Here is a 23,833-nt window from a genome sequence, read left to right on the forward strand (position 1 = left end):
AGTTTTCCATGGTTCTTACATTGTTTAGTCTTCCTGTAATGGCTCTAATACAAATAGGGTCAGAACAGAAACAATGACAGAAATAAGGCACGCTACAGCATGATGTAGTATATGAGTGTGTTCTACACTACAGAAGAAAGACATAGAACTAAATTTTCATCATGTTAACAGCTTTAACAATTAAGGTAACTGGAAAATTACTTGAACAGTACATGAACAATTTTTACTGAACTGAAAGGAAGGAGAACACAATCCCTCCCATCTCAGGAAATACCAAAATATATTACTTTATTGTTTGTTCCAACTTCTGCACAGACAGTACGCATCTTAAACAGTGGGTCTGGACTGACAAGTCAAATTGCAAAGTAACAACTCCAAAATAAGGATTCCAAGCATCTAGTTAACAACACACAGTCCATCCAAGACTTGGCTCTACAAGGCCAAATCACAACTCCTTACCTTATGCCACCTTCTTTGAGGATTCTTTCTCTTTAACTCAAACCTTCCCATAGATCAAGCATGACAGAAAAAAAATCAGAATTGCTTTGCTGGTCAACTAAGTGCTGTGCCAGGAATCACAAACACAGCAATCTTCCACTCCCATGTATTATTCTCAGCAGTAGACATGAAAATAGAACTGGGCACAAAGCACATGTGCAGTAATGAACAATCATTGCTCAGAAAAGCTTCCTCCATCTCAGGCAGTCTCAAAGGATTCCCCAAAAAGGCTCGCTCTTGAAAACCTGTCACCTCAATTTTTGCAGCTCATCTAAGTTTTCTTTCCAAAGAAGGTGAAAACACTTTGTAAGGCTGTGAATTACAGCAAATTGCTGCCTGTAATTTTCCAGTACCTGTTAAAATGCTTTCCAGAGCACTCTGCATTGTCCCTCCACAGGGATTACCTTTGTTACACCACATTTTGCAGTGCAGCCAGACCTAGCTGCTCTATCAAGACTAGCTGAATATTCCCTCTTCACCAGCCAAAGAGAAAGAAACCTAAATGCCAACAAGTATGTGCAGACCTATTACATTTCTCCCCAGTTGGTGATTCTATTCAGGGGTTTGGTCTTAACAGATTTTCTGCAGTATGTTTTCACTTTTGAATTAGTCTATTTTCATCCATTAAAAACATGTTTTTCCTTATGCATAAATATAATTATTCTAAGTTTTCCCTACCTTATTGCAACTTTTGATTTTTACTAAACAGCATACAGGTTGCTAACATATTGTATCATCAAATAAGATTATTAATTAACAGGGTTTTTTTAAATGTATTTAACTCTCATGAGTGCTTCTATCACAAGCTCTCATGTAGCCCTATAAGGCCATAAGGGGGAAAAAAAAGGGGTTGATCATCAGATTTTTATGGTAAAAGTAACTGAAGTTCCATGCAGCTAAATTAGTATCAAATTCTAATATAATAAATAGAAGGAAAAGGGAAAAAAAAAATGAAAATCACTTACTCTCTTAGTGGAGGTACAACTTTTGCTAGCTATTTAGCCATAGATGTCCACACCTGCGTACGTATTTAACATACTATACTGAGCTTTCTAAAGGCCAAATTACATAAAGCTATAATGATCAGATCTCCAAATGAGGCATACATGGAATTCAGGAATTTACATTCAAAACTGCTACCCTGAGCACCCTTTACTTGGCTGTTGCCTTCCTCTATTCCAGACAATTTCACTATTAAAGATGCAGAGATCCCCATAACACTGCCTTTTTTCATGTGCATAGTTCTTTTGAAGATGACGAAATACAAGCCTTCACATTTAAAGCTGATAATGAAAAAAAATATTTTTTTTTTTATTGCCTCTTCAAAATTAGCTCTGCCACAAATAAAATACATGTTTTTAGCATGTCTGTAGAATCAGTCTCAACTCCCAACGCAGTAACTGAAAATGAAAGGCAGAAGTAGGCTCCTCTTCAACTTGGTGCCTGTTCTACAAAGTTTAGCACAGCCCAATGTGTATCTCTGGATCTTCCTGTTCCGGCCACAGACACTTTCTCCATCCTCACCACTACATTTGCAGCTACCTTTCATCTTCAAACTATCAGTCATACCAGTCACACCATTTCACTGGATTCATTTCCATACGAGCCACATGGATTAGCTCCACCTACCTTCAGCAGCCACCATCCAAGCATATTAGGGAGCACTTCCACAATGCCTCCCACTGACAGTAATTATGTCAAAAGTTACTGCCAGGAAAAGAGGCACAACAAACAGCCAGTACCTTCAACTGAGAGAGATGTTTACAACATATGCATCTTGTGCCTAGCTTAAATGACAGCTCAGGGATGAATGGTCTCATTCAGAATGTGCAACATAGCCCAAAGTTATACCACCTTCCGAACACAATTTAGAACTACACCTTTCACAAGCAATCCTTGAGACCCTATTCCCATCTCCCCAGAACAGTCTGGAGACCTGCAGATAGGAAATTCCTACGAACAGCAGAGATTGGCTGACCTTTTAACTTCCCAACCAACAGAAAACATTAGATAACAGGAAAAAAACTGGTGCTGGTAAAGAGTTAATTAAGAATAAAAAAAGTAAGGATTACTTTCATACAGCATGAAATACAGACCAGTTTTGACTCAGTTTTCAGCAGCAGCAGTGACTTTGAACATAAGCAAAGACAAAACAACAAAGTAGAACAAATGCATATGAGTAAAAATTATCAAAACCAAACTTTAAAAAATTACCATACTGGCTTTGAGATCAAATAATTTTCATCTTAATACAAGAACAGTTTCATCAACTCACACATTTAATCAGATTCTGTTGTTATAAATTAGGTGTGAATCAGGTAGGGGTGACAGACACTACCATGAGACACCACCAGGTGTACAATGAAGATCCATGCTCAGAGTAAATGTTATAGAAGTACGTGATAAGTATTACTGTCAAAGCAAGCTTTCATTACTGTGTGCGGTTCTGGTGGTTAAATACCAATGAGCCTAGAGAACAGCTCAAGAGGAAAACACTGATGAGAGCTCTGTGGTGTGATGAGAGCTTAGAAGTTACACACAGGGAAGAGAACTATTTAAACTGAAGGACTGCTAACCATTGGAATGGGATGTTTCCAGAGGACAGATGAGAGTAAACACCTTGGATAGCTTTCTGTTGCTCTTTGATCACATCAGCAACCTTGAACCAGACCTTTATCACTTTAGGAGTTGCTTGGAGGATGTCATTTTTTGGGGTGTGAGAGAAAAAGATGCTTCTTGTTCCATACTTCAAAAGGATTCTATAGCAACTGTCTCAATAAACTGAATGGGAAAATAAAGCGTACATTTAATAAGGTACATTGAAACGTGCAGTGTAAAATATCATGTAAGTGAAACTCGTGGCAGGAAATGTTGGTAAGAATTTATACTTGCTTCATTGTTTCAAGATCTATCATCACATCTGGCATCACAAGCTGTTATAGGTAATACTGCATTATCAGGACTTAGACGTTCCCTTTTTGCCCACAGGAGCTAGTTGCTTTGTCCTGCACAAGATACAGACACAAAAAAGAAATAGTAGGATCAAAATATGGTGCTTTTCCTTTTAGAATTGCTTTCATCTAATTCCATGCGAAATATTACCTATTTTTTAATACTGTTATTTGCAAGTCTTCTAATGTTATAGATTAAACCATCTAGCAATTTCATTTTCAGTCACTGATTACTATCTTTCCCCCCCCCAGAAGAAATTTAATTCTGTGGAAGAGATCATTGACTTCTACAAATCCATTCCCATAACGCTCATTGACGGAAAGGATCAGTCACGAAACCACAGAGAACAATGCTACCTCACACATCCATTCCAGCCATCCTGATGTGTTCTGCCTTATTGTCAATGATTCATCTGTATAGATATAAATAGAACAGTTATTTAAATGTCTCAAGAATCAGATGAGCCTTCTGAGCAAGGAGCTCCCCATAATATAATGAAGCATTCTACAGATCTACTCCATTTTTTGATTGTTGCATTTTCACTTTGAGGATAAAAGTAAAGAATATGTCAATGTATTAATTCCCAAGAAGGTGTTGAGGACTACTCCTGGTATCTTGAGAATGACTGACCAATTTGCTTATCTTGCACTCTACCATCTAACTTAAGATGAAAATGAAACTCGCCGTTGCTTACCTAAATGTCACTGAAACTCTGCTAAGTAACAACACCTAATAAAGTATACCACAGTCATTAAATAAATATTCTTGCTTTTAAAAATATACATGAAACACTGCATGTCAGAGTTCTCACTGTCTAACAATTTCATGTGGTGTGCATATGTTTGCTCAACAAGTTGTGCTCAGCTGCCACTGGAGTTAGTGTCAGCTGATGCTTATAGGCATTGGACATTATAAAGCTAGTTGTAATTATGTAAATTCTATTACTCAAAGAGCACTCATTCTTTAGCTTAAGCAGATACTTGTATTCCATACCTGAGCCTTCAAACATTTACATAATAGAACCATTATGCAAACAGTCACTTTGAATTCATACCATGTGCAAATGTAGAGATAAAAATCATCAGTAGGAAGCATAGATGTATTTCAAAATCAGCAAGAAAACATGCTCCAGTGTGTATGAGCAAAGAACATAAAAATGTGAATATTTTTCTAGGAAAAAAACACAGAAATACTTATTCATACAATTTGAGTTTTGGAAGCCTAGCTAAATTTGGTACGTTTATAAAGGAAAACTACAATTCCGTATGTACATAAAGGGATTTTTTCTGCACAGCATCAATGATCTTCCTAAGCACACTCAGAAGCTTGACTAGGTAAATGTAGTATAGGAAAAAAGAAACCTCAGTTACTTTATCCTTATAGAATAGAAACAAGAAGAATAAAACCACTCAAGCCCAAAACCACAACATTCCAACCCAATTTATGACATACTATGTAGTGGCACAAACTAGCTCTAAAAAAATTTAGCAGTTGATTGTTATTTTCTTGCAACCTTTTTATTTCTCAATGCTGCATCAAAAGGGAAGAAAACATCCACTGTAAATTATTTCTCTCAAACTGATGAGACTGTTAAACGTGAAGGATTTCTATTATAATTTTATCCAATAAGAATAAAAGTAATAAAACAGAAGCTGCTAAAAAAAAAGTAGAATTTAGCAGAGCTCATAAAAAAAGCATGACATAATCTGCTTTAACAAAATTTCATAACCACAATACAATTTAACTTACAAAAGGTTTTCATGTTGAAACCAAAAAAAAATTATAAATTAAAAACCGTAAAAGCCCCAAGTCTTAACAATTTAAATAACGGATTATGGCAGTGACATACAGAGCTTTGCAGATGTTTACTAAAGTAAACAGTAAACTTGCTTACAGAAGACAAGCATTGCTAGTATACTTAAACCACCCAGAGTTTATAAAGCTGAGCAGCAAGACCTCCCCCATCCCTCCCCCAGCACAGCTTTCATGAGCAATGTTCTGATTTTGCCAATGACAACTCTTACAAAGGAAATTCAAAACTATTTATTTGGTAGCTTCTACAGAAACAAAATTAATTCAATCAGTAACCTGGACCAAAGGAATTAAAACAAAGGAGGAATGCTAACCATGGGTTTTTTCGTATTTTCAGTATTTATTGTATATGATATACCAGAATTTTAAAATGGAAACTATTTTCACCATTGAAAATGCAAATAGCACTGTTAGGTTTGGCATCAAAGTATATGAAGTGAAAAAAAAAACCCTCTAGTGTACCCATCTAAAAAAATATAATTCCATTTGAATACAAAATGAGAACTGTCATTTCCTTATTATTGACAAAACAGGAAAAACAAAATTTGTTCTGTGGAATAGACTAGTCTGATACAAATGATATAAAAATTTTCCATGCGTACATGACGAAAAAGATCTGACTTAAAGCACCAACTATCTGAAGGTTTTTAACACTGTATTGCAAAGTTATGGGAAAGCAATAAGTGGTTTTGAAAATAAACTTCAGTCAGGTGTAGTTTTAAAATATTTACATTTCAATGTAGATATGATAAATATTTTATCAAAACAATGTATAATCTGCTGGAGTATATAAAAAAATATTTCCAGCTAAACTGTTTACAAAAATGCACCATCAGTGAATAGAGTTAGGGACCACCAGTTTACCAGAGAAGTCCCAGTTCAAACATAGAACACACATCCAGCATTAGAGTCAGTACTGATTTTCATATTTCTAAAACTGTAACACATTTTTTTAATTGTATGTGCTTCAATATACTTCATTCTATATGATACTAAAATGATTTAAAATTGACAAGATGAAGAGAAACATCCATAGCTCACATACAAAACAGTAACTTCAGTGTCATCCATCCCTCTTTTGTACTAAAAACTGTAATTTGGCCCTGATTTAGAGAAGTGTTTAAGCAACTGAGCAATGTTTACACTGCACTGAAGTACACATCAGACATAATCTGTAACTAGGCACATGCTTGTATCAATTTGAGGCCTACAAAAAATAAATTGTAACAACATCTAAATTCTTAAGCATGATGAAAGATTGCACTGAAAATCTAGTTCAACACTGTCAATGTAAAAGCTGTGCAACATGGCTTTTCATTTTGAAAAGTCTTCACCTTCAGCAAGTTCCCCTGTAAATAAGCTCACCAACTAGAGTTCTAACCAAATACTGAGTTCTGTAAATGCTTCTATCACACACAAGGTGGTAGAGGGTTTATGTTTGGCTAAGACCATTTCAGAACAGCCTTGAGGCCATAAAGAGAAGTGCTTTTCACTATCAGCCCAAGCCTGATGGTATCTGGCTTGATGATACAGAATCCTGACAGTGTTCTGCTGCCTCACATCTACACAACATAGTCTAGGTAAAGACTAAGTACTAAATAAAATTAAATTTTTTAGTGCTATCTGCCCTAGCGGGAGTAACTGATTCCATACATTTTCATTTACACCCTTCTATCTCCTCTGAAGTCAGCAGAAGTGTTTTCATTTCACTGAAACAGAGCACTTGCATTTAAATTTTACTTTTTATGCGTAGTGCTTAATTTGCCACTAGACCCTATGACATACACGTGCTGTCCATGGAGGACCAAAGGTGCATTTCCATACAGATGTGTTCGATCTCTGAAACACCATGCCGTAATAAAGCAAACTAAATCCTGCTAAATTTACAAAGATCTCATCATCTAAGACTTTAATCCATACAGACCTAGCACAAACCACATAAAGCACAGTATCCTAAGGTAACGAGAAAGATGTTTGCATAGCAAATCTTCAAATTTCTCCTATGGAACAGATGAAGCTGACCTCCAGTATAAATTTCAAACACAAGAGTGCAAAGTAGTGCTTAATCCTCACTATCAACTTCTCTCTGTACCTCTACTCTCTTCTTCACTTTGCTAACAGTAGAGGATTTTTGGCAAAATAAAGCAGTTATTTCAATCCTCCATTCCAAGCAAGTTAGTGGCACTCACTAGAAAAACAAGAAGAGAAACCTCCCCTAGTCTCTCACTTAATGTCTTTTTGCTTGAAGAGAAAGAACATCCCAACCCTTGGTTGCCTCTATTAAGTGCCTCTGTCCATGACTTATCCATTCTTCTTGGTCCATATATACTCTTCCACAAAACCAACACTTAAACAGACACTGAAGTGCTTCAGCTGGTGAACTTTCCACCACTTGGTAGTTGTTTTTATGGGTCTTTTTTAGCTTCATTTTTAGCATACTCTGCTTTTTTGCTTGGTTTCCCATCTCAACATTCTGAAGAGTAAGACGCTTTCGATAACGTTTGACACCAAGACAACTACTTGTCCTTTCTGACAGAACTACTTTCAGGACTTGACCTTTATACTTGTTGATAGTCTTCATGACATTAATTATCTCTGGTGAATCAACATCAGGATGGTTTAGTACCACAACTGGCTGGTTACGACGAGGGCATTTTATCAACTGATTTGTTTTCAGAGGAACAAGTCGCAGACGCCTTGCTGTCAACAGGCACGACATATCAGAACTTGAAGTGGTTTCCGACTGAGCTCTTGTTTTCCTCTTAGGAAGTTCTCTGAAGTTTGCTTGTTTTGCCTTATTTTTGGGACCTAGTTGACTTTTTGAATAGGGCTTGCTTTGCTTGCTGACATCACTGCTTTTCTGAAATGGTGCAGCAGTTTGCTTGCTGTTATTTTTAACACTTGCCTCTCGCTTTGGTCTTTGCCTGAGTGATATAGTTCGGGACTCAGCATTTGGCTCGCTCTGATTAGGCAAACATGGGATATTACTGCTAAGTGTCTCAGAAACACTGACAGGGACTGGGCGAGGCAGAAACATTTCATTGCAATGCACAGGAGCTGATATTTCACTCCTGTTTTCTATTCCGTATGAGCTTTGACTGCTAGTAGCATTCAGCACTCTCAGCATTGTCCCTTTGGGGATAAACACTGGGGAAGCAACATGGGAATTTTTAGTTACCCTGTTTTTAGAAGTTCTTGCAAATGTAAAGAGCTGATCTTCACTGTGTTGTTCACTACTGATCACACTTCTTCCACCAGGCACTGGAGACAAATTCGCAGGTTGTTCCACTTCAGTGGCACAAACAACTCTCTCAGAGCTTGCTGAACTTTCTTGAGGCAAAAGCAACTTTTTATTAGAAGCTTGACATCTCAAGGATTTCATGTTAGGTTCAGCAGCAGACATGAGCTGAGCAATCTTTCTACACAGCAATGTTGCTGATTTCTTCCTGCGTGTTGTGTCATCCCATCTGACATCCTCTGGAACATTTTCAGCCCCAGAGCTAAGGGAAAATACAGATGAAATAACAGGTCCTTCAAAAGGTTTGCCTTTATTTTCCATCTTCTGTAGCTCTAGTGATTCCAGAAGACGACTATTCTTTTGACTTATCGTTTCATCTCTCTTTACTTTGCTAAAGCCGAAAGTTATATCCTCAAAAGGTGGAGTTTTAGTAACATGAAAGTTTTTTCCTGCCTCAGAAGATGTAACAGGTTTTTTATGAAAACCCTTTCCAGCTAAATGTGCTTCGGTAGAGCTGACTGGTAGACTCCTACATTCTTTGTCAACCCTCTTCACAGACAGTGTATCCTTTTCTTTATGGACTGCAGAAAAATTTTTGCCCTCCTGAGCAGCTTCTACTGAAATGTTCTTGGAACTTTTACCTTCAGAAACAGAAGCATATTTTGGACGGTATATATCCTGACCTTCTTCATAACAATACAGATCACAATGTAAATTATTTTTTCCATCTACTTTCCCCCTTGAGGATTTAAGATCACTTTTTTTTTCAGTACTGTTCATCACCAGAGATGGAGAACAAAGTTCTATAACACCTGAATGGACATCAATACCTTTCACCAAATGAAAGCATAATTTTGATGTGTCTTCCCTCTGTATAGATACAGAGCTACAGTCTGAGAGTTGAGAATAAGAAGAACAAAAACATTCAGAATTCTTGTCATATGTACTATCCACATTAAGCTGGTTACTAACACTGGATAATTTGTTTACATTCACTTCCATGGTAAGTAACTCATTTTGAGACACAGATGTTTTTTTTATTTCTGCAGACCGTTCTGTACCTTGATTCTCAAGTTCTTCTTCAGCACAGTTCACAGACTTATAAGTTGTTTCTTTCATAGGAATTAGTTTAAGAACCAGCTGTTGTGCTCCATTCACTATTTTAAGCTCTACTATCTGAGCTAAACAGTTAGAAGGAACTACAAGTTCAGATGGTGCAATTACTGTTAAAGGCATCCCAGGTTGTAAAGGCTCTGTTTTTGGGGAATAAACCTCAACCTCCACACTTTGATTCTCACATACACTCATTTCAGATGGCTCCAATGTTGTCTTATCCTGGACTGATGATGTGTTTATGCTGCATTCTACATTTTGAGACGAGCAGACTGTTTTAGTTGGTTTACCTGGAATCTCACAAACCATATTTGAAGACAAATTTGAAAGTTCATCCTGGAAAGGAATTTTATTGTATTTCTGCTTTTTACATAAAGTGCTTTGACTCTGCTTCTTTTGCTTGTGGTTTATGAGAGTATTTGACAGCCGTTTTCTGGGTGTTTCATGTACTCTTCTCGTATGTTTAACTATATAGTCATGCCTAACAGCACCATATTCACAGTATTCACACTGATATGGAAAAGTTCCAGTGTGTTTCACCAAATGTCTCTGGAATTCTCCTTTGGTGTAGGATACATAACTACAGTGGGAACAAAGAAACTTAATTTCCTCATGTTGCCCTACATGCTTTTTATACTGTAAAGGATCCTTTGTTGAAAATCTGCATTTATCACAGTAGTATTTACCTGGCAGAAAATTTTTTACTTTAAATGTTTTCTGGGTTTTACTAGGGGTTTTTCTTTCATGTTTTTCATAGTTTGCAGCATTGGCACCCTCAGGAACAAAATCGAAAGCTGGTGGTTTAATATGACTGCACTTCTTGCAGATGAAATTTTTGTCTTCAGTCCACTCAAGCTTCTTATGCTTTTCTATATCTTGCACTGAAATTTTCTGAACACTTCTGCATTTTATACAGCTTATCAGTGACAACTTACTGTTCTCAGCCTCAGTTCCTTGGTAACAGCAGTTTTGGTCATCTGCCCCTTTTGATGGATTTGTTTTATCATCAGAAGATTGCTTTGGCAATGTAGTTAAGGAATTATTTTCATCGTTAATTTGGCCCGGGTACAATCTTGGTAAAATTTCCCTCATTTTTTTCAACTGCATTTCAGAAGAAGCAACTCTGCACCAGTTTCATTAAACACAGCAGCAACAGACAGAATGTTTTCTTGGTATTAGTCTTGTGTATGTTGCTTATCAATCAATCAATCAACCAACCAATCATTCAGGCCACCAATCTGCAGAATATAAGCTTTGGAAGAAATGATGTTCAAGCAACTGCATCTGTGTTATAGTCCATGTTCTTAGTCAATCAACTTGCAGCACTAAAGAATAAAAAGCAGAAGATTAAGTCAGTTACAATTCACTGATCATTGAAATACAATGAACTAATAATTGAACTATTAGTGGACTACAGCTGAACTACAGAGTGCAAGTCTACTGTTAATATACCACTGATTGTATTCTGCACATACAATCAATAACTCTAAAACATACCAAATCAAATAATCCTTTAACATTTGCTCTCATTCAATATGTTTCCAAATTCATATAATTACCTGCTATGCATCGAAACCTAAAGAGTTCATGATATTTCTCCCATGTCATGAAAAATTTTACACTTAAGGAAGATATTTATAAGCCAAACAAGATACTTGATAACAGTACTGAGCAGCAGAGTATGATTTCAGTTCAAATATAGCCCTCTACTCAGGACAAGATAACATGAAACACTGCAAGTGCCATTCATATGTGAATAGCAGGGAAACAGACTGTGGATACAATGGTTACTAGAAACACAGAACTATTTGTTTGTTCTTAAATAAAAGAATTTTTAAGTTAGCACGGAAATTCCTGACATACAGAAGGAAGTTCTTTTCTAATCAATGCCAACATTTCAGATACAAACAGTCTTGAACATTAATTCATAACAAGATGTGATTTATGCTTCACATGTTCTCAAAGTAATGAAGTCAAAACAATCTGTGGCAGCAAAATTAATTACTTTCTCTTCTATTAATATCACAGTGTAATAGCTTCTATGTATGTGGACAAGCACATAAATAATTCACTTCATCCTAATAAAACAGAATGTCAATCAAGCAAAATAAACAATGCAACATAAGGAAGAGGGAGATCAGTAGTATCACTATAAAACATCACATTAACATATGCAATATATTTGGTCCACGGGTTCCAGCACTCTCTCTATTATATTTAACAGGAAGAAGATCTCAGCCTTTAAGCTTTTGTCAAGACTATGAGACCACTATTATTTGGAAAATAAACAACCAAATTATGCTTTTGAGACATACATGAAGTCCAGTCAACACCTTTCTTATTCTAGCATCACTAGTTATGGACATACTCTTGCACACACTTGCAATCACAAACAGACTTGATTGCATGAGGTTACTTCCATTTTTCAATACACCCAACAAAAGGCTTCTGCTTCTGAAATTCAGATCCTCACCAACTCTACCTATAGAGACCAGGGCCTGATTTAGACTCCAAAAAGCATAGTGCTGAGTTCACTCAAGCAGCTTCCTATCACAATAACCTTACATTCATCAAGAAATTAAACTATGGTACTGGGAAGACAATTGAGGTGCTCGAGTTAGTCCAGAGAAGGGCAACGGAGCTGGTGAAAGGTCTAGAGAGTAAATCTTATGAGGAGTGGCTGAGGGAGCGGGAGATGTGGAGCCTGGAGAAAAGGAGGCTCAGGAGAGACCTTATTGCTCTCTGTAACTACCTGAAAGGAGGCTGTAGCCAGGTGGGTGTTAGCCTCTTCTCAAGTGACAGAAAGAGAGGAAAATGCCACAAGTTGCACCAGGGGACATTCAGATTGAATATTAAGAAAAATTTCTTCACTGAAAGGGTTGTTAAGAATTGGAACAGGTTGCCTACGGAAGTGGTGGAGTTACCATCCGTGGAGATATAAAAAGACATGCAGGCTCGGCACTTAAGGATATGGTTTAGTGGTTGGCTTGGCTGGGTTACAGGTTGGGCTTGATGATCTTGTAGGTCTTTTCCAGCCTAAATAATTCTGTGATCTCCCCAATAGCTTGAGAGGACTAAACATCTGATCCAAGACAGTTTTTCTGCATCTTATGTGGTCACAGCGACCATATCCTGCACTGCATCAAAAGCAGAGTAGACAGCAGGTTGAGGGAGGCAATTCGGCCCCTCTACTCTGCTCTTTTGAGACCCCACCTGGAGTGCTGCTGCATCCAGCCCTGGGGCCCCCAACACAAAGAAGATGTTTCATGGCTCTCCTCTGGACCCATTCGAAGCTGATCACAGGGCTGGAGCACCTCTCCTATGAGGACAGGCTGAGAGAGTTGGGGTTGTTCAGCCTAAAGATGGGGCTTCACAGAGACCTTATAGCACCTTCCAGTACTGAGAGGGAGCTTTCAAGAACACTGGAGAGGGACTTTTCACAAGGACATGCAGTGATAAGACAACAGGAAATGGCTTCAAGCTGAAGAAGGGTAGATTTAAATTAGATATTAGGAAGAAATTCATTACTGTGAGGGTGGTGAGGAGGCACTGGAACAGGCTGCACAGAGAAGTTGTGGATGCCCCATCCCTGGCAGTGTTCAAGGCCGAGCCCCGTTCAAGGGATGGAACCCTGAGTAACCTGGTCTAGTGGAAAGTGTTCCTTCCCATGTCAGCAGGTTGAACAACATGACCTTTAAGGTCTCTTGCAACACAAACCACTCAGTGATTCCATGATCTCCCTTGTGCTCCATCAATATCCCTAACTGCTATAGGAATGCTGCCCTAAAGATAGGGCTCTTCAAAGTATACAGATGTAACCACAAACAGTAAAAAAATGTTAGAAAACTGGTTAGGGACAACATAACAAGCTTTTCACTCTTAAGCAGATGGATGGCTGTACACTAAAATTCCTTAGTGGGTAGTTCTAGGACTGTAGTAATCTCGTCTCATTGCAACGCGGACAGCTGTGAAAATATACACAATGCAGAAAAAAAATCAATGGCAGCCTTGCAGGAAGGAGGAAAGTATATATGACTGCTGTATCGTGATCTGGAGAATTTTCTTTAAGCAATTCTAATGTGGATTACATTAGGTGCTCTATTACCCTGATTCTAAAGAGGAAAGAAAAGCAAAACATTTGTGGTAGTTCAGCTGGAAAACCCCTTCCTGGCTACTACAACACTTTCTAGACTTAAGATGAACGTACTGACACACAAGTGTGGTGGTAGGCCTACATTCAGGAGATCCACTGTTTTGTTTCAGGAGAGAGATGGTAAGAGATCTTGATAAGCTCAAGATCCAGAACCAAAGATGCTTTATGCATTTCTATACAGCTTTAAGAAAGATCTAATACGGCATTTGAAAAGAAGGGGTGAAGCTAGATCAGTATTTGCCCTTTTCTGCTGTTAACATCTATCCATTAATACTGCAACTGCCCTCCATGTGAACTGACTGAAAGCTAAGTATAGAGAATTTATGCCATCAACATCCTTGACCACAGAAAAAAGTATTATAAACCCAGAGAATTTTCTTATATTTTTTTAAACTCTGTAAATTTCACCTTATGGGAGAACACGAAAAAGAATCCACAACCTTTAAAGGGCAAGAAACACAGTCCAACACTTTCAGAACACTTCAATTTAACAGTCCTGGGCTTCTCAGTCCAAGACCATGCCAGAAAAATTTAACAGAGGTAATTCAAAGAACAGGCTAGCAATCCTTCCAAATTTTCCTAATTCCAACAGCTGTATGTAGGAAAGTGGAAACAACTAGGTTTGCCGTGGTTTAAGTCCAAAACCATGCTTTCATGCAGACCTGTGACAAATACCATGTTGCTAGAATGCAGGTTTCAGGTGTTGGTGTGTGCCTGTGCTTCACATGTGCAAAAGGTTGAACCCAGGCAGCAGCCAAGCAGTCACAGAGCCGCTTGCTGGTGTCCCACCCTCCCCTCCCTGAGTAGCATGGGGAGTGAAGTAGAGAAGAAGCACAAGAAAGTTTATGAGTCAGGACAAAGGCAGTTTAACAGAAGGAAAAAAGCACGGAGGTGACATAAGGGAAATCACTCACCACCTTCCACAAGCAAACCAATGCCCAGCCAGCCTGTGAGCAGCAGGCAGCCTGGAAGGCAACCCCCTCTGACCTTCTTCCACTACTTCCAGATTTCTTGGCTGAGCATAACATATGTATGATGTGGACTATCCTCCAGACCAATTCTGGTCAGCTGTCCCAGCTTTGTGCCCTCCCAATCTCTTGCCCACCCCATGCCTACTCACTAGAGTGAGGTGGGGGAAGGGGGAAGAAAACCCTGACATTGTGCAAACATTGTTCAGCAACAACCGAAACACCAGCATGTTATCAACACTGTTTTAGCCTCAGATCCAAAACACAGCACTGTACAGGCTGCTTTCAAGAAATTTAACTCCATCCCAGCCAGACCCAGTGAAAGGTAAAAAAAGAACTAAATAACCAGTTGATGCCGAAGTAACATCTCTGCTGTCTTCCTAGCTAGTTTTTCACCATGTACACTGAACACTGACCAGTTAATAACACAGGTTTTTATACAACCAGCTCAAATTTATTCTTATTTTGGACAAAACAAGCCCAAAATTATACTGTCATTTCATGCCTGTATTAATAAAAAAAAAAAAAAAAATTCTGGTTACTTCAGAAAACCGCGATCATCAATGTACACAGGAAGGTGAACATTACACACATTCGCTCCCTACCACTGGGGGAGGTGGGGAGAGGAGGAATTCCCCTAAAAATTTGTTTTGGTATTTGAAGGGTTGGCAGAAACATGCTATAGAAGATTTAATTAAAAGATAATCAGTTGATTTTTCAAGTTATAATCATATGCAGTGCACACAGACCAATCCAAAGACATCATTAAAGGAAGAACTCAAAGTCTACAAGGAGCCTCAATGGCAAACACAGGAACGGGATGGATTAAAAATGAAGTAAAGAGACACTAAGAGTGTCAAAATCAATTCTAGTCACTGTCTTTACAGGAATGAATTCAGAAAAAAAAATTAAAATATTCAGAAATACAATAAAGTATCTGAATTAGGAAACATTAAAAAATAGAGGCCCTAGTTTGAAAAAAAAAAAATGCAAAAGCTTAGAAGCACATGGAAAAAAGACATCACAAGAAAGATAAACCAAATTTTCTCATTCACTCCTACCAAACACCTGCAATTCAGTGACATTAAAAGGTCAGGCATTCAATGAAACAAACATTTCCGCCTTTCACACAACACTATCATATCCTGAACTTCGCTGCTCAAGACACAAGAGATTAACAGATCCACAGAAATCAAAAGGCATTCCAAATTGTGGATATCCCATGTACGTAAAGGTTAAAAAACAAAGACCCATTAAAACAAAGGAAAACAGGATGAAACATCCTCTGCAGGCTGACTATGCTAAATTCAACCAGTACAAGGGTTTTTGCACTGCAGTAGGTTACAAACCACTGATGTGGCCACTGTCAGACTGGAAACTTCTACTTACTTCAAATACATTGAAAATTTGTTCATCATTTCAAAGAAGAATATGTATATTCCAGGGCTTTAGCTTCCCTTAGTTCAAACTATATGCTGCTATCAATGAAAAGGGTGTGATGAGCAGGATGCATTCAGCCTATGTGATCAAATAAATGAGCCCTTACTTCAGCAAAGCACACACCCCTCACACACAAAGATCACAGACTGCAGCCAACAATCAGGATGTGCTTTGATACTGAAAAGCCCATGTAAGTCATACCTAAGAAAAAGAAATTTAAACAGAATTGGAAGACACTGTGCACCACTGCATCAGGAGGATGCAGTGTGTAAAATTTGAGCCTCTGTGAAAAATTTAAATCCCTGCGCATGCTTAAAATTACCTCGTCTTTATTTTACAATTATATATATGTATATGCCATATACTGACCGTTTAATATCGATTATCTCTGTTCAGCAGAGTTAACCGTTCTACTGACCCAACTACACAGCTGGCAATTACTAGTCAGTAATTTTAGACCTAATGACTGGGAGAGATCCAAAGTGCTTCACTCAAGTATTACATACTGTATTAATTAAAATAATTAATCTTGTATTAATAACAAGCAATTCAAATACAGCAAAGAAATTTTGTCTACAAGTATTTCTTCTTAAAAAGACATTTTGTTTCACAATAACAGCTAATCACACAGTCGTAACAGTTTTTGGTCTGTAGCTGAAATTCACATGAGGTTTTTCAAAGCAAAATGACCGAGGAATGACAATGCAGACAAGTAAGAAGATCAAGGACCATGCATCAAGTTTTTAGAGCACATTTTTATTAGAAATATACAGTTCTTTCACTCTACAGAAAAAAATCAATTACATTTAAAATATTTATTACTTATAAAGTCATGCAAAACACTGATTGAAAGGAAATCACTATTTTTTGAATGCATAAGTGAAAAAATGTCTAATCTACTAACGTTTTTTGGCATTGTATGGAGGTAGGTACATGTATGTACTATGCAGCATTCTACTGAAATGGAGGTCTGCTTCCCTGTGGCTCTAGGAACAAGGCCTAGCTTTATTTGTATCTGAAAGATATATATTTCTGTCATATCATTGTGGTGTCTTGGTGGTCTTCCTGCAATAAGCTAAACAAGGCATTCCCAAGTAACTACCATATCAAAAGCAGTATTCTAGAGAGTGCTCAGAGACGTTTATAGAGTTGTTTATCATTACATGTATAATCAACTTTTTTAATCTGTGCTGCTCTTTCCATCATTTCACACAATTTACAACGATTTTCAAAGTGTTTCTGTATATCCAGAGCATACTGACTAGTATAAAGAATTACCCTACTCTCAAGCTCTAAGGCCTATAGGAAACACAGCAAGGAAGTATGGCACTGAAGAAAATGGGAGAGGGAAGAGTCCCATTAAAAGCACATATCCATCTCTTGATGTCCAGATCTCAAAGCAGTCATGTAGGTGTTAAAATGGATTTCCACAGATTTCATTCCTGCTAAAATTAGCCACATACTATTTGTATGTGCAAGAAAAGAGCCTTGACTGTAACCACCTACTGCAGTAACAATGCACAACAGACTGCTAGAAAAATCCTGTAAAACACCATTAGTCTTCTTAAACATAAGCCAGACTTTTTAAATTAAACGTACATTGCAGAACACTTTGGCTACATCTACGATAACACTGGATAATTTATTTATAAGAAAATGGGTTTATACGTCTAAATTATTTTAAGGGTCCAATGTAACACTTTACAATGATAAATTGTCTTGCAACAAAATTCAATATGGAATTCAATTAAGCCAATCTTATGCCCAAATACTCAAAAGAACCTCACTTGCACACAAAACACAGGATGTTGTATTTTGCTCATGAATACATTTACTAACCCGAGAGCTCCTTTTCTTCAGGAGGATGACCAAGACGACAAACCTGGACAACAGCTTTAGTCCAGACGAGTCCAAAGCGGCCTGATGGCGTCCACGAGACAGCAAGCACCAAGAATCTCCTTTTCTTGGGCATCCAGCCCACGCACGCGTCAGTGCTGCCGCCTCTCCGCAGAAGAGAGGCCTCCCTCGGTCGCTCGCTGCCCGTGTGCGGGGCCCGAGCGCGGCGCCGCGGGGGATGCGGTGCGGGGACGGCGCTGCGCGGGCCGCGCAACCTCCGCCCGCCGCCGCGCAGTGCCGCCGCCGGCCCGCAGGGGGCAGCACCGCCGCGCCCGCTCCGGCCCCCGGTCCCGCGCGGGCGGGCAGGGCGGCGGCGGCAGCCGCGGGCCCGGGGGCCTTACCTGGCTCGGAGCGGGACGAGGGGGAGGAAGGAAGGGCTGCCTCCCTCGGCGCTGACCCCGCCAGCCGCCACCGCGCCCGTTGTCTCCGGACACACGAGAAACGCAGCGCCGCCCCGCGTCCTGCGCGGCCGCTGCCGCCCCGCCCTGCGGCGCTTACCCCGGCAGGGAGGGCGGGCGAGCCCCCCGCCGCCGGCCCGGCCCGGCCCCCGCCCGCGCCGCGGCGGAACTGACCTCACGGCCGCCCCGCCCGCCGCGCGTAGAGCTCTACCGAGCCCGCACCTGCCCCGCCTCAGCGCCCTGCGGGAGCGGCACTGCCCGCGGAGCGGGCTGCGGGAGAGGGAACGACGAGAGCCCTGGGCTGCGCTGCGTGCGGAGGTGCAGCCTCGGGCTGTTGGCCGCGGGCCGTCCCTCCACACTGACACAACAGGCCAAAGGATGCGCTGTTGTTCCCAATAACCCCTCTACATCCTCGATTCCGTTGTGTTTTACTAGAGTATGGTGTGGGCATACATTTCATGGGCATTGCTCAGTGAAGTACTACAATGGTGTAGTAGTTGCGTATTTTCAGATCCTTGCTATGAAATCCGGATGTCTTTTGAAATAAGGTGTTCTTAGCAAAATTTGAAGGGAGAAAAAGAGGATTTGACTGACTGCACCTTGCCATATAAAGTACCTTTGATGTCACTTCAATATCAAATCACTCCACTTAAAAAGCAAACCATATCTAACGCAGGGCCAGAAGTCTTGCCAGATGAGGTCTTTGAAATGAAGCTTTTTGGTACATGTCTTCAGAGTTGAACTCTCTGTTGCTGATTGCTCTGTTAGTATGGATTTTGTGTGATAAGCAAAACCAGTAACTTACATTTTCCAATCTGTTCTCTGCTGGAATGATTTGAGAGTGCTTGATCTCGTCTAGGCATGGACACACATCTTCAGGGATCTTGGATTTTGGGATAGGCTCTTCAGGTCACGGAAAAAGAAAAGGGAAAGCTATAGACAGGAGGTCTGGGGGGAAAGAATCCTCTCAACTATGATTTTTCAGTTCCAAAATGAGATGTTGCCCTCAAGGGTCTGTTACATCTTTTGATCAGCAGTGTAAGAACGCACTCTTAATTGGCAATTTGGAACACCATAGTTTACTGAATATTTTTAAACTTGTGAAGAAGGTCTTCTAGCTGATAGAGCCTGTTGGGATTTCTAGAAGGCTTTTGAGAAAGACTGTCAAAGAAGCTAAACAGTAATGGCATAAGACTGAGTATCTTGTTATGAACAGCTGGTTAAAGATGGAGTGAGTGTGTGGTCCTTATAGCATAGATGATGGGTGCACTGCTGTATCAATCTCTGCTTGGACCTGTTCAGCATACAAGTCACTTGAAAAGGGAGCTGGGCACTCAAGTGACAGCCTTCTAATACCAAGCTATTGAGGGACCTAAGGGCAAAATCCCACTAAAGATCTGCAAAAGGACATTATGCAGCTGAATAACTAGACAGGAAAAGGGCAGATTAGATTTTGGATAGATAAAAGTGATGCACAGTTAGGAAAAACATCCTGACTTCAAATAAAAAATCAACTCTAAGCTGACTCGTACTGTGCAAAAGGAGCAAAATCTTGGCCTGAGAAAAAGTTTCTGTGAAAATCTCACTTCAGTGCTTAATCAAGTTCATAAAAGTAAGCCTTATGTTGAGATTTGAAAAAGAACAGAGAACAAAGCAGTGTAATACTGCTGTATAAATGCATGATTTTACACATTTTAAAAGCTCTTTGAGTTTCTAAGTTCCCTCAGCTCAGGAAAGACAGAATAGTAGTGGAAAAGGTTCAATGAAAGGTAAAAAGGATGATCAAAGGTACTTTGCTCTCAACTTTCACATAAGGAACAGCTAGGTAAGCTTCTGTCTGAAAAAAAAAAAAAAGAGGACTGTTGATATAACAAAGGACTAAAAATTATGAGTGATCATTGTAATTGTGAGCAGTTAGAGCTGGAAGCTGTGTGTGTGGATCCAATGAAATCCACCAGGGACAATTTGCAATTACTGACTGGTGTCAGCTATTCTGCAAAAATTATTACAGGGTGTTATGACAATTTACTTCCCTAACTGTTATATCAGTCAGTGTTTGTAATATGAATATATATTCACTTTGTTACTGTGTATTAGCTCACATAATACAGTGAAATGGAATGAAATAGTGGAATTTTACTGGAGACTTTGGGTTTGTTCATACTCAAGTAAAACAAACTAAAGGACAGCCCAGCCCTGGAAATAAGGACTTTGCTTCTTGGAAGCATAGAACTGTCCATGAAAGATAAAGGACACCCATGGACAGCCCAGATAAAGCCTGAATTCTAGCCACTCTAATATGTGTTTGAAACCCTTCCAGTGTTATCTGGCAAAACTGACCCCAGGGACATCTGGATCAATAGACAAGCAGCAAGAATGCTGCAGAAATACAGCTGCCTGGAAAAAATTTACTGTGATTAGAAATCAGTAGTGTGGGTCTTAGTTATCAGTCAAATCATATTGTACTGGAGTGGTTGAAGGGTATAAGAACCCTGTGTAAAACCGCATTCAGGGTGACCCAGTTCGGCTGGAACACCTCATGTACATGAATAAATATTTACTCTTGTAATCCTATACTTTATTTCCTGGTCTCTCTTGGTTAGAACCAATTGTTGCAAATTTTCATAAAAGTGAACTACACTGAGTAGATTGTTTTCTTCAAAGCCAGAAAAATTAGAAACATTCCTAAAATACAAGATTACAATATTTAACACAATAATTCGAGAAATAGTTTGCTAGCCAACAGGTTTTTTCAGCTCATCTATCTGTATCTGAAAAAGTCCAGACTGCAATAAGTATACTTCACATCAGTAAAATGGAATCAGTTATCTGATACTCAACACTGATTAAGCACTTTTACTTCTCTTTCTTAGATATATGTAGCTAGACAGCTCTGAGGTTAGAATGGCAATTTTGTCTAACAAATGCAAATAGATTATTTAGTATTTAAATAAGGCCAAACTAAACAATGTCATCCAGAAAAAGCTTTGTTATGCAAAGCTTGAGAGACAATCTGCATCTTCCTGTGTTTTCCAGCTACATAAATTCAGTCCCTCCCCTGCATTTTCTAACCTTGCGTTCAAAGCGACTCAATTTCCCTTCCTTGTCACATGAACACTCTCTTCTTTGCAGACATGAGTGTGCCCTGATCAGATCAGATCACAGCACCTCTTTCTCACTTAGGCTCCAGCCCTGAACCGCCTTAGTACACCAGACAGCGAGTAACTCTCCTGCAGTTTCCACCTTATCTGTCCCCTTTGGTTTTCCATTTGCAAGCTGTCTTTCGTGACCTCCGAATTCCCAGCTCTTGCTTGGTCGTTTGTTCCCTCTCAATTTGTCCTGTGACTCAGCCACCCGAAGTGCTGGTTAGGCATTCGTGAGCTTTCCTGCTGAGGGTCCTAAAGGAAAGGTCAGCACTTAGTAATGCCAAGGCTTGTTACCCAAGTAGAAAACGCTGGTAGCAGGGCTGCTAATTGGCAAACAAAAGCAGCATGCAAGCAAGAAGCTTCTTTAACCTCCTGCATCCTTTGCAGCATTGCTGTCCATGAAACTGGTCCTGTCACATGCTGTGGGACACCCTCACATCAGGAATTCACCATGGTTCCTCAGTTGCCACTGCTTGTCCTGTTGCCATCCTGCATTCCTTTCCAACCTCTAACAAGATTATCTGATATGAAATGCTGATTGTTGCTTGTGGATCCATGAGAACCACAGGTAGACAGAATCACAGAATCACAGAATCACAGAATCACAGAATCACAGAATGGGTGAGACTGGGAAGGACCACATTGGGTCATCTGGTCCCACATCCCTGCTCAAGCAGGGTCAGCCCAGAGCATGTTGCCCAGGATTGCATCCAGATGGTTCTTGCAGATCTCTGATGAGGGAGACTCCAGAACCTCTCTGCGAAATCTGTTCCACTGCTCCTACACAGTAAAGAAGTTCTTCCTCAATACTCAGGTGCAATTTCCTGTGCATTAATTTCTCTCCATTGCCTCTTGTTCTATTGCTTGGCACCACCGGGAAGAGCCTGGCTCCATCCTCTTGATGACGCTTCCCTTCAGATACTTAGAGATATTGGTGAGGTCTCTTGTCAGTTGTCTCTTCTTGAGGCTGAACAAGCCCAGCCCCTTCAGCTTTGAAGCTCGACTACAAAACTAAAAGAGCTGTGTTTGGAGAAGGTTCACAATAAAAGAAAATAAAGGGGGTGAGTAAATGAGCTACAAGATAAATCAGGTGCTCTATGTGCTTCTCTTGGAACAGTTTTTCTTTGTGTGTTACTAAATTCACAAGCCCTTCTGCCACCAAAAACGTTGGCATAAATCAAACTCTTTAACACTATTTTTAGTGTTAGATTGCAGGCATTACTTTATTACAGCACTGGATGCATGCCAGATCTTTCCCTGAACATGCATAAGAACTTTCAAAACTTTTCACTATTTGTACATTTCAGCAAACAATGAAATTAATGTTCACTGGCTCTAATTTATATAATTCTCTTCATTAATTATTATTCTATCTTCTACTGGTTGTTGATTGATTTCTCTCTTCTCATGCTAGTTAGCCCACATTTTTAGGTTTTTTATTGCCTTTTTTCCAGATACAGAGGGTTTCAGTACAATTGTTGAAATGACTTTGTCAGTTTCTTCTTTATCTCAGGGTTCTGCAAAATGTCCTTGTGGTTCATAAATTCTGCATTCCTAGTGTCCAGTTTCAGCAATATATCTCTCCCCCAGGTGTGAGATCATTGAAGCATATCAAGGTTGGTTACAGCTGTTTTAGTGAAACTTAAAGTTTCAGTAATTTTCCCAAACTGTGTTCCCACTAGAGCAGCTTGTGGCAAACCCGAATCGACACATAGAGGTAACCAGGGTGATCACCAAGCCCCAGCTGAAATGCAAAGGGTGGATTTATTTCATTACCTCACAAACAACACCATGCAGCAGAGACACAGGCTCTGCCAGGCTTAGTTCATCCTGGGAAATAGAGGCACATGAGGACACGGGCTCTGTCAGACTTAGTTCATCCTAGCAGACCATGAGCATGGGCAGGGGCTCACTGCCTGCCCCAGTATATCAAAGGGCTTCACACATGCACAGTTTATCCCAAGGCTGTGCTTTCCTGATCTCTCCCTCTCCCAGCAGGAGGCTCAAGTCTGTGTGTTGAGAGTGTGTTATCCCTGCACAGGAACCCTGCTTCCTCAAAGCAGGTGGAGGGCAACACTAGGCATAATAAATGGAGTTTGCCCACACTGACATCCTGAGCAGAACTATTCCCTCCTCACCAAATCTTCCAGTTTTAACCCTTTCCTCCCAGCACTTGCTAAATGCTGGCTACAATGACAGGGTGGAAAATTATACTGCTT

The 23,833-nt window shown here is 39.7% G+C and overlaps 2 protein-coding genes across 4 annotated transcripts in view; one reads left to right on the plus strand and one right to left on the minus strand.

Annotated features, from left to right (window-relative positions):
* The window catches only part of CLNK (cytokine dependent hematopoietic cell linker), a 57,223-nt gene extending 52,984 nt beyond the window's left edge, over positions 1 to 4,239 (plus strand). Inside the window, exon 19 of the mRNA XM_019287247.2 lies at positions 3,702 to 4,239. Coding sequence (XP_019142792.1) covers positions 3,702 to 3,833 — 132 coding nt within the window. The 3' untranslated portion in view covers positions 3,834 to 4,239. The remainder of the gene's footprint in view (positions 1 to 3,701) is intronic.
* A 709-nt stretch (positions 4,240 to 4,948) lies between these two features.
* ZNF518B (zinc finger protein 518B) lies at positions 4,949 to 18,585 on the minus strand. Of its 3 annotated transcripts, none has more exons than XM_039550831.1 (2): positions 18,412 to 18,585; positions 4,949 to 10,938 (listed from the first exon to the last, which is right to left on the minus strand). In XM_039550831.1, the coding sequence occupies exon 2, from the start codon at positions 10,718 to 10,720 to the stop codon at positions 7,490 to 7,492; it is 3,231 nt and encodes a 1,076-aa protein (XP_039406765.1). In that variant the 5' UTR covers positions 10,721 to 10,938; positions 18,412 to 18,585; the 3' UTR covers positions 4,949 to 7,489. The 3 variants fall into 3 exon arrangements, with proteins under 3 accessions (XP_039406765.1, XP_019142788.3, XP_010400195.3); XM_019287243.3 differs by lacking the exon at positions 18,412 to 18,585 and adding an exon at positions 18,057 to 18,276; XM_010401893.4 differs by lacking the exon at positions 18,412 to 18,585 and adding an exon at positions 18,014 to 18,276.
* Positions 18,586 to 23,833: the final 5,248 nt, after the last annotated feature.

Source organism: Corvus cornix, chromosome 4 (genome assembly GCF_000738735.6).
Source record: "Corvus cornix cornix isolate S_Up_H32 chromosome 4, ASM73873v5, whole genome shotgun sequence".
NCBI lineage: Eukaryota > Metazoa > Chordata > Aves > Passeriformes > Corvidae > Corvus > Corvus cornix.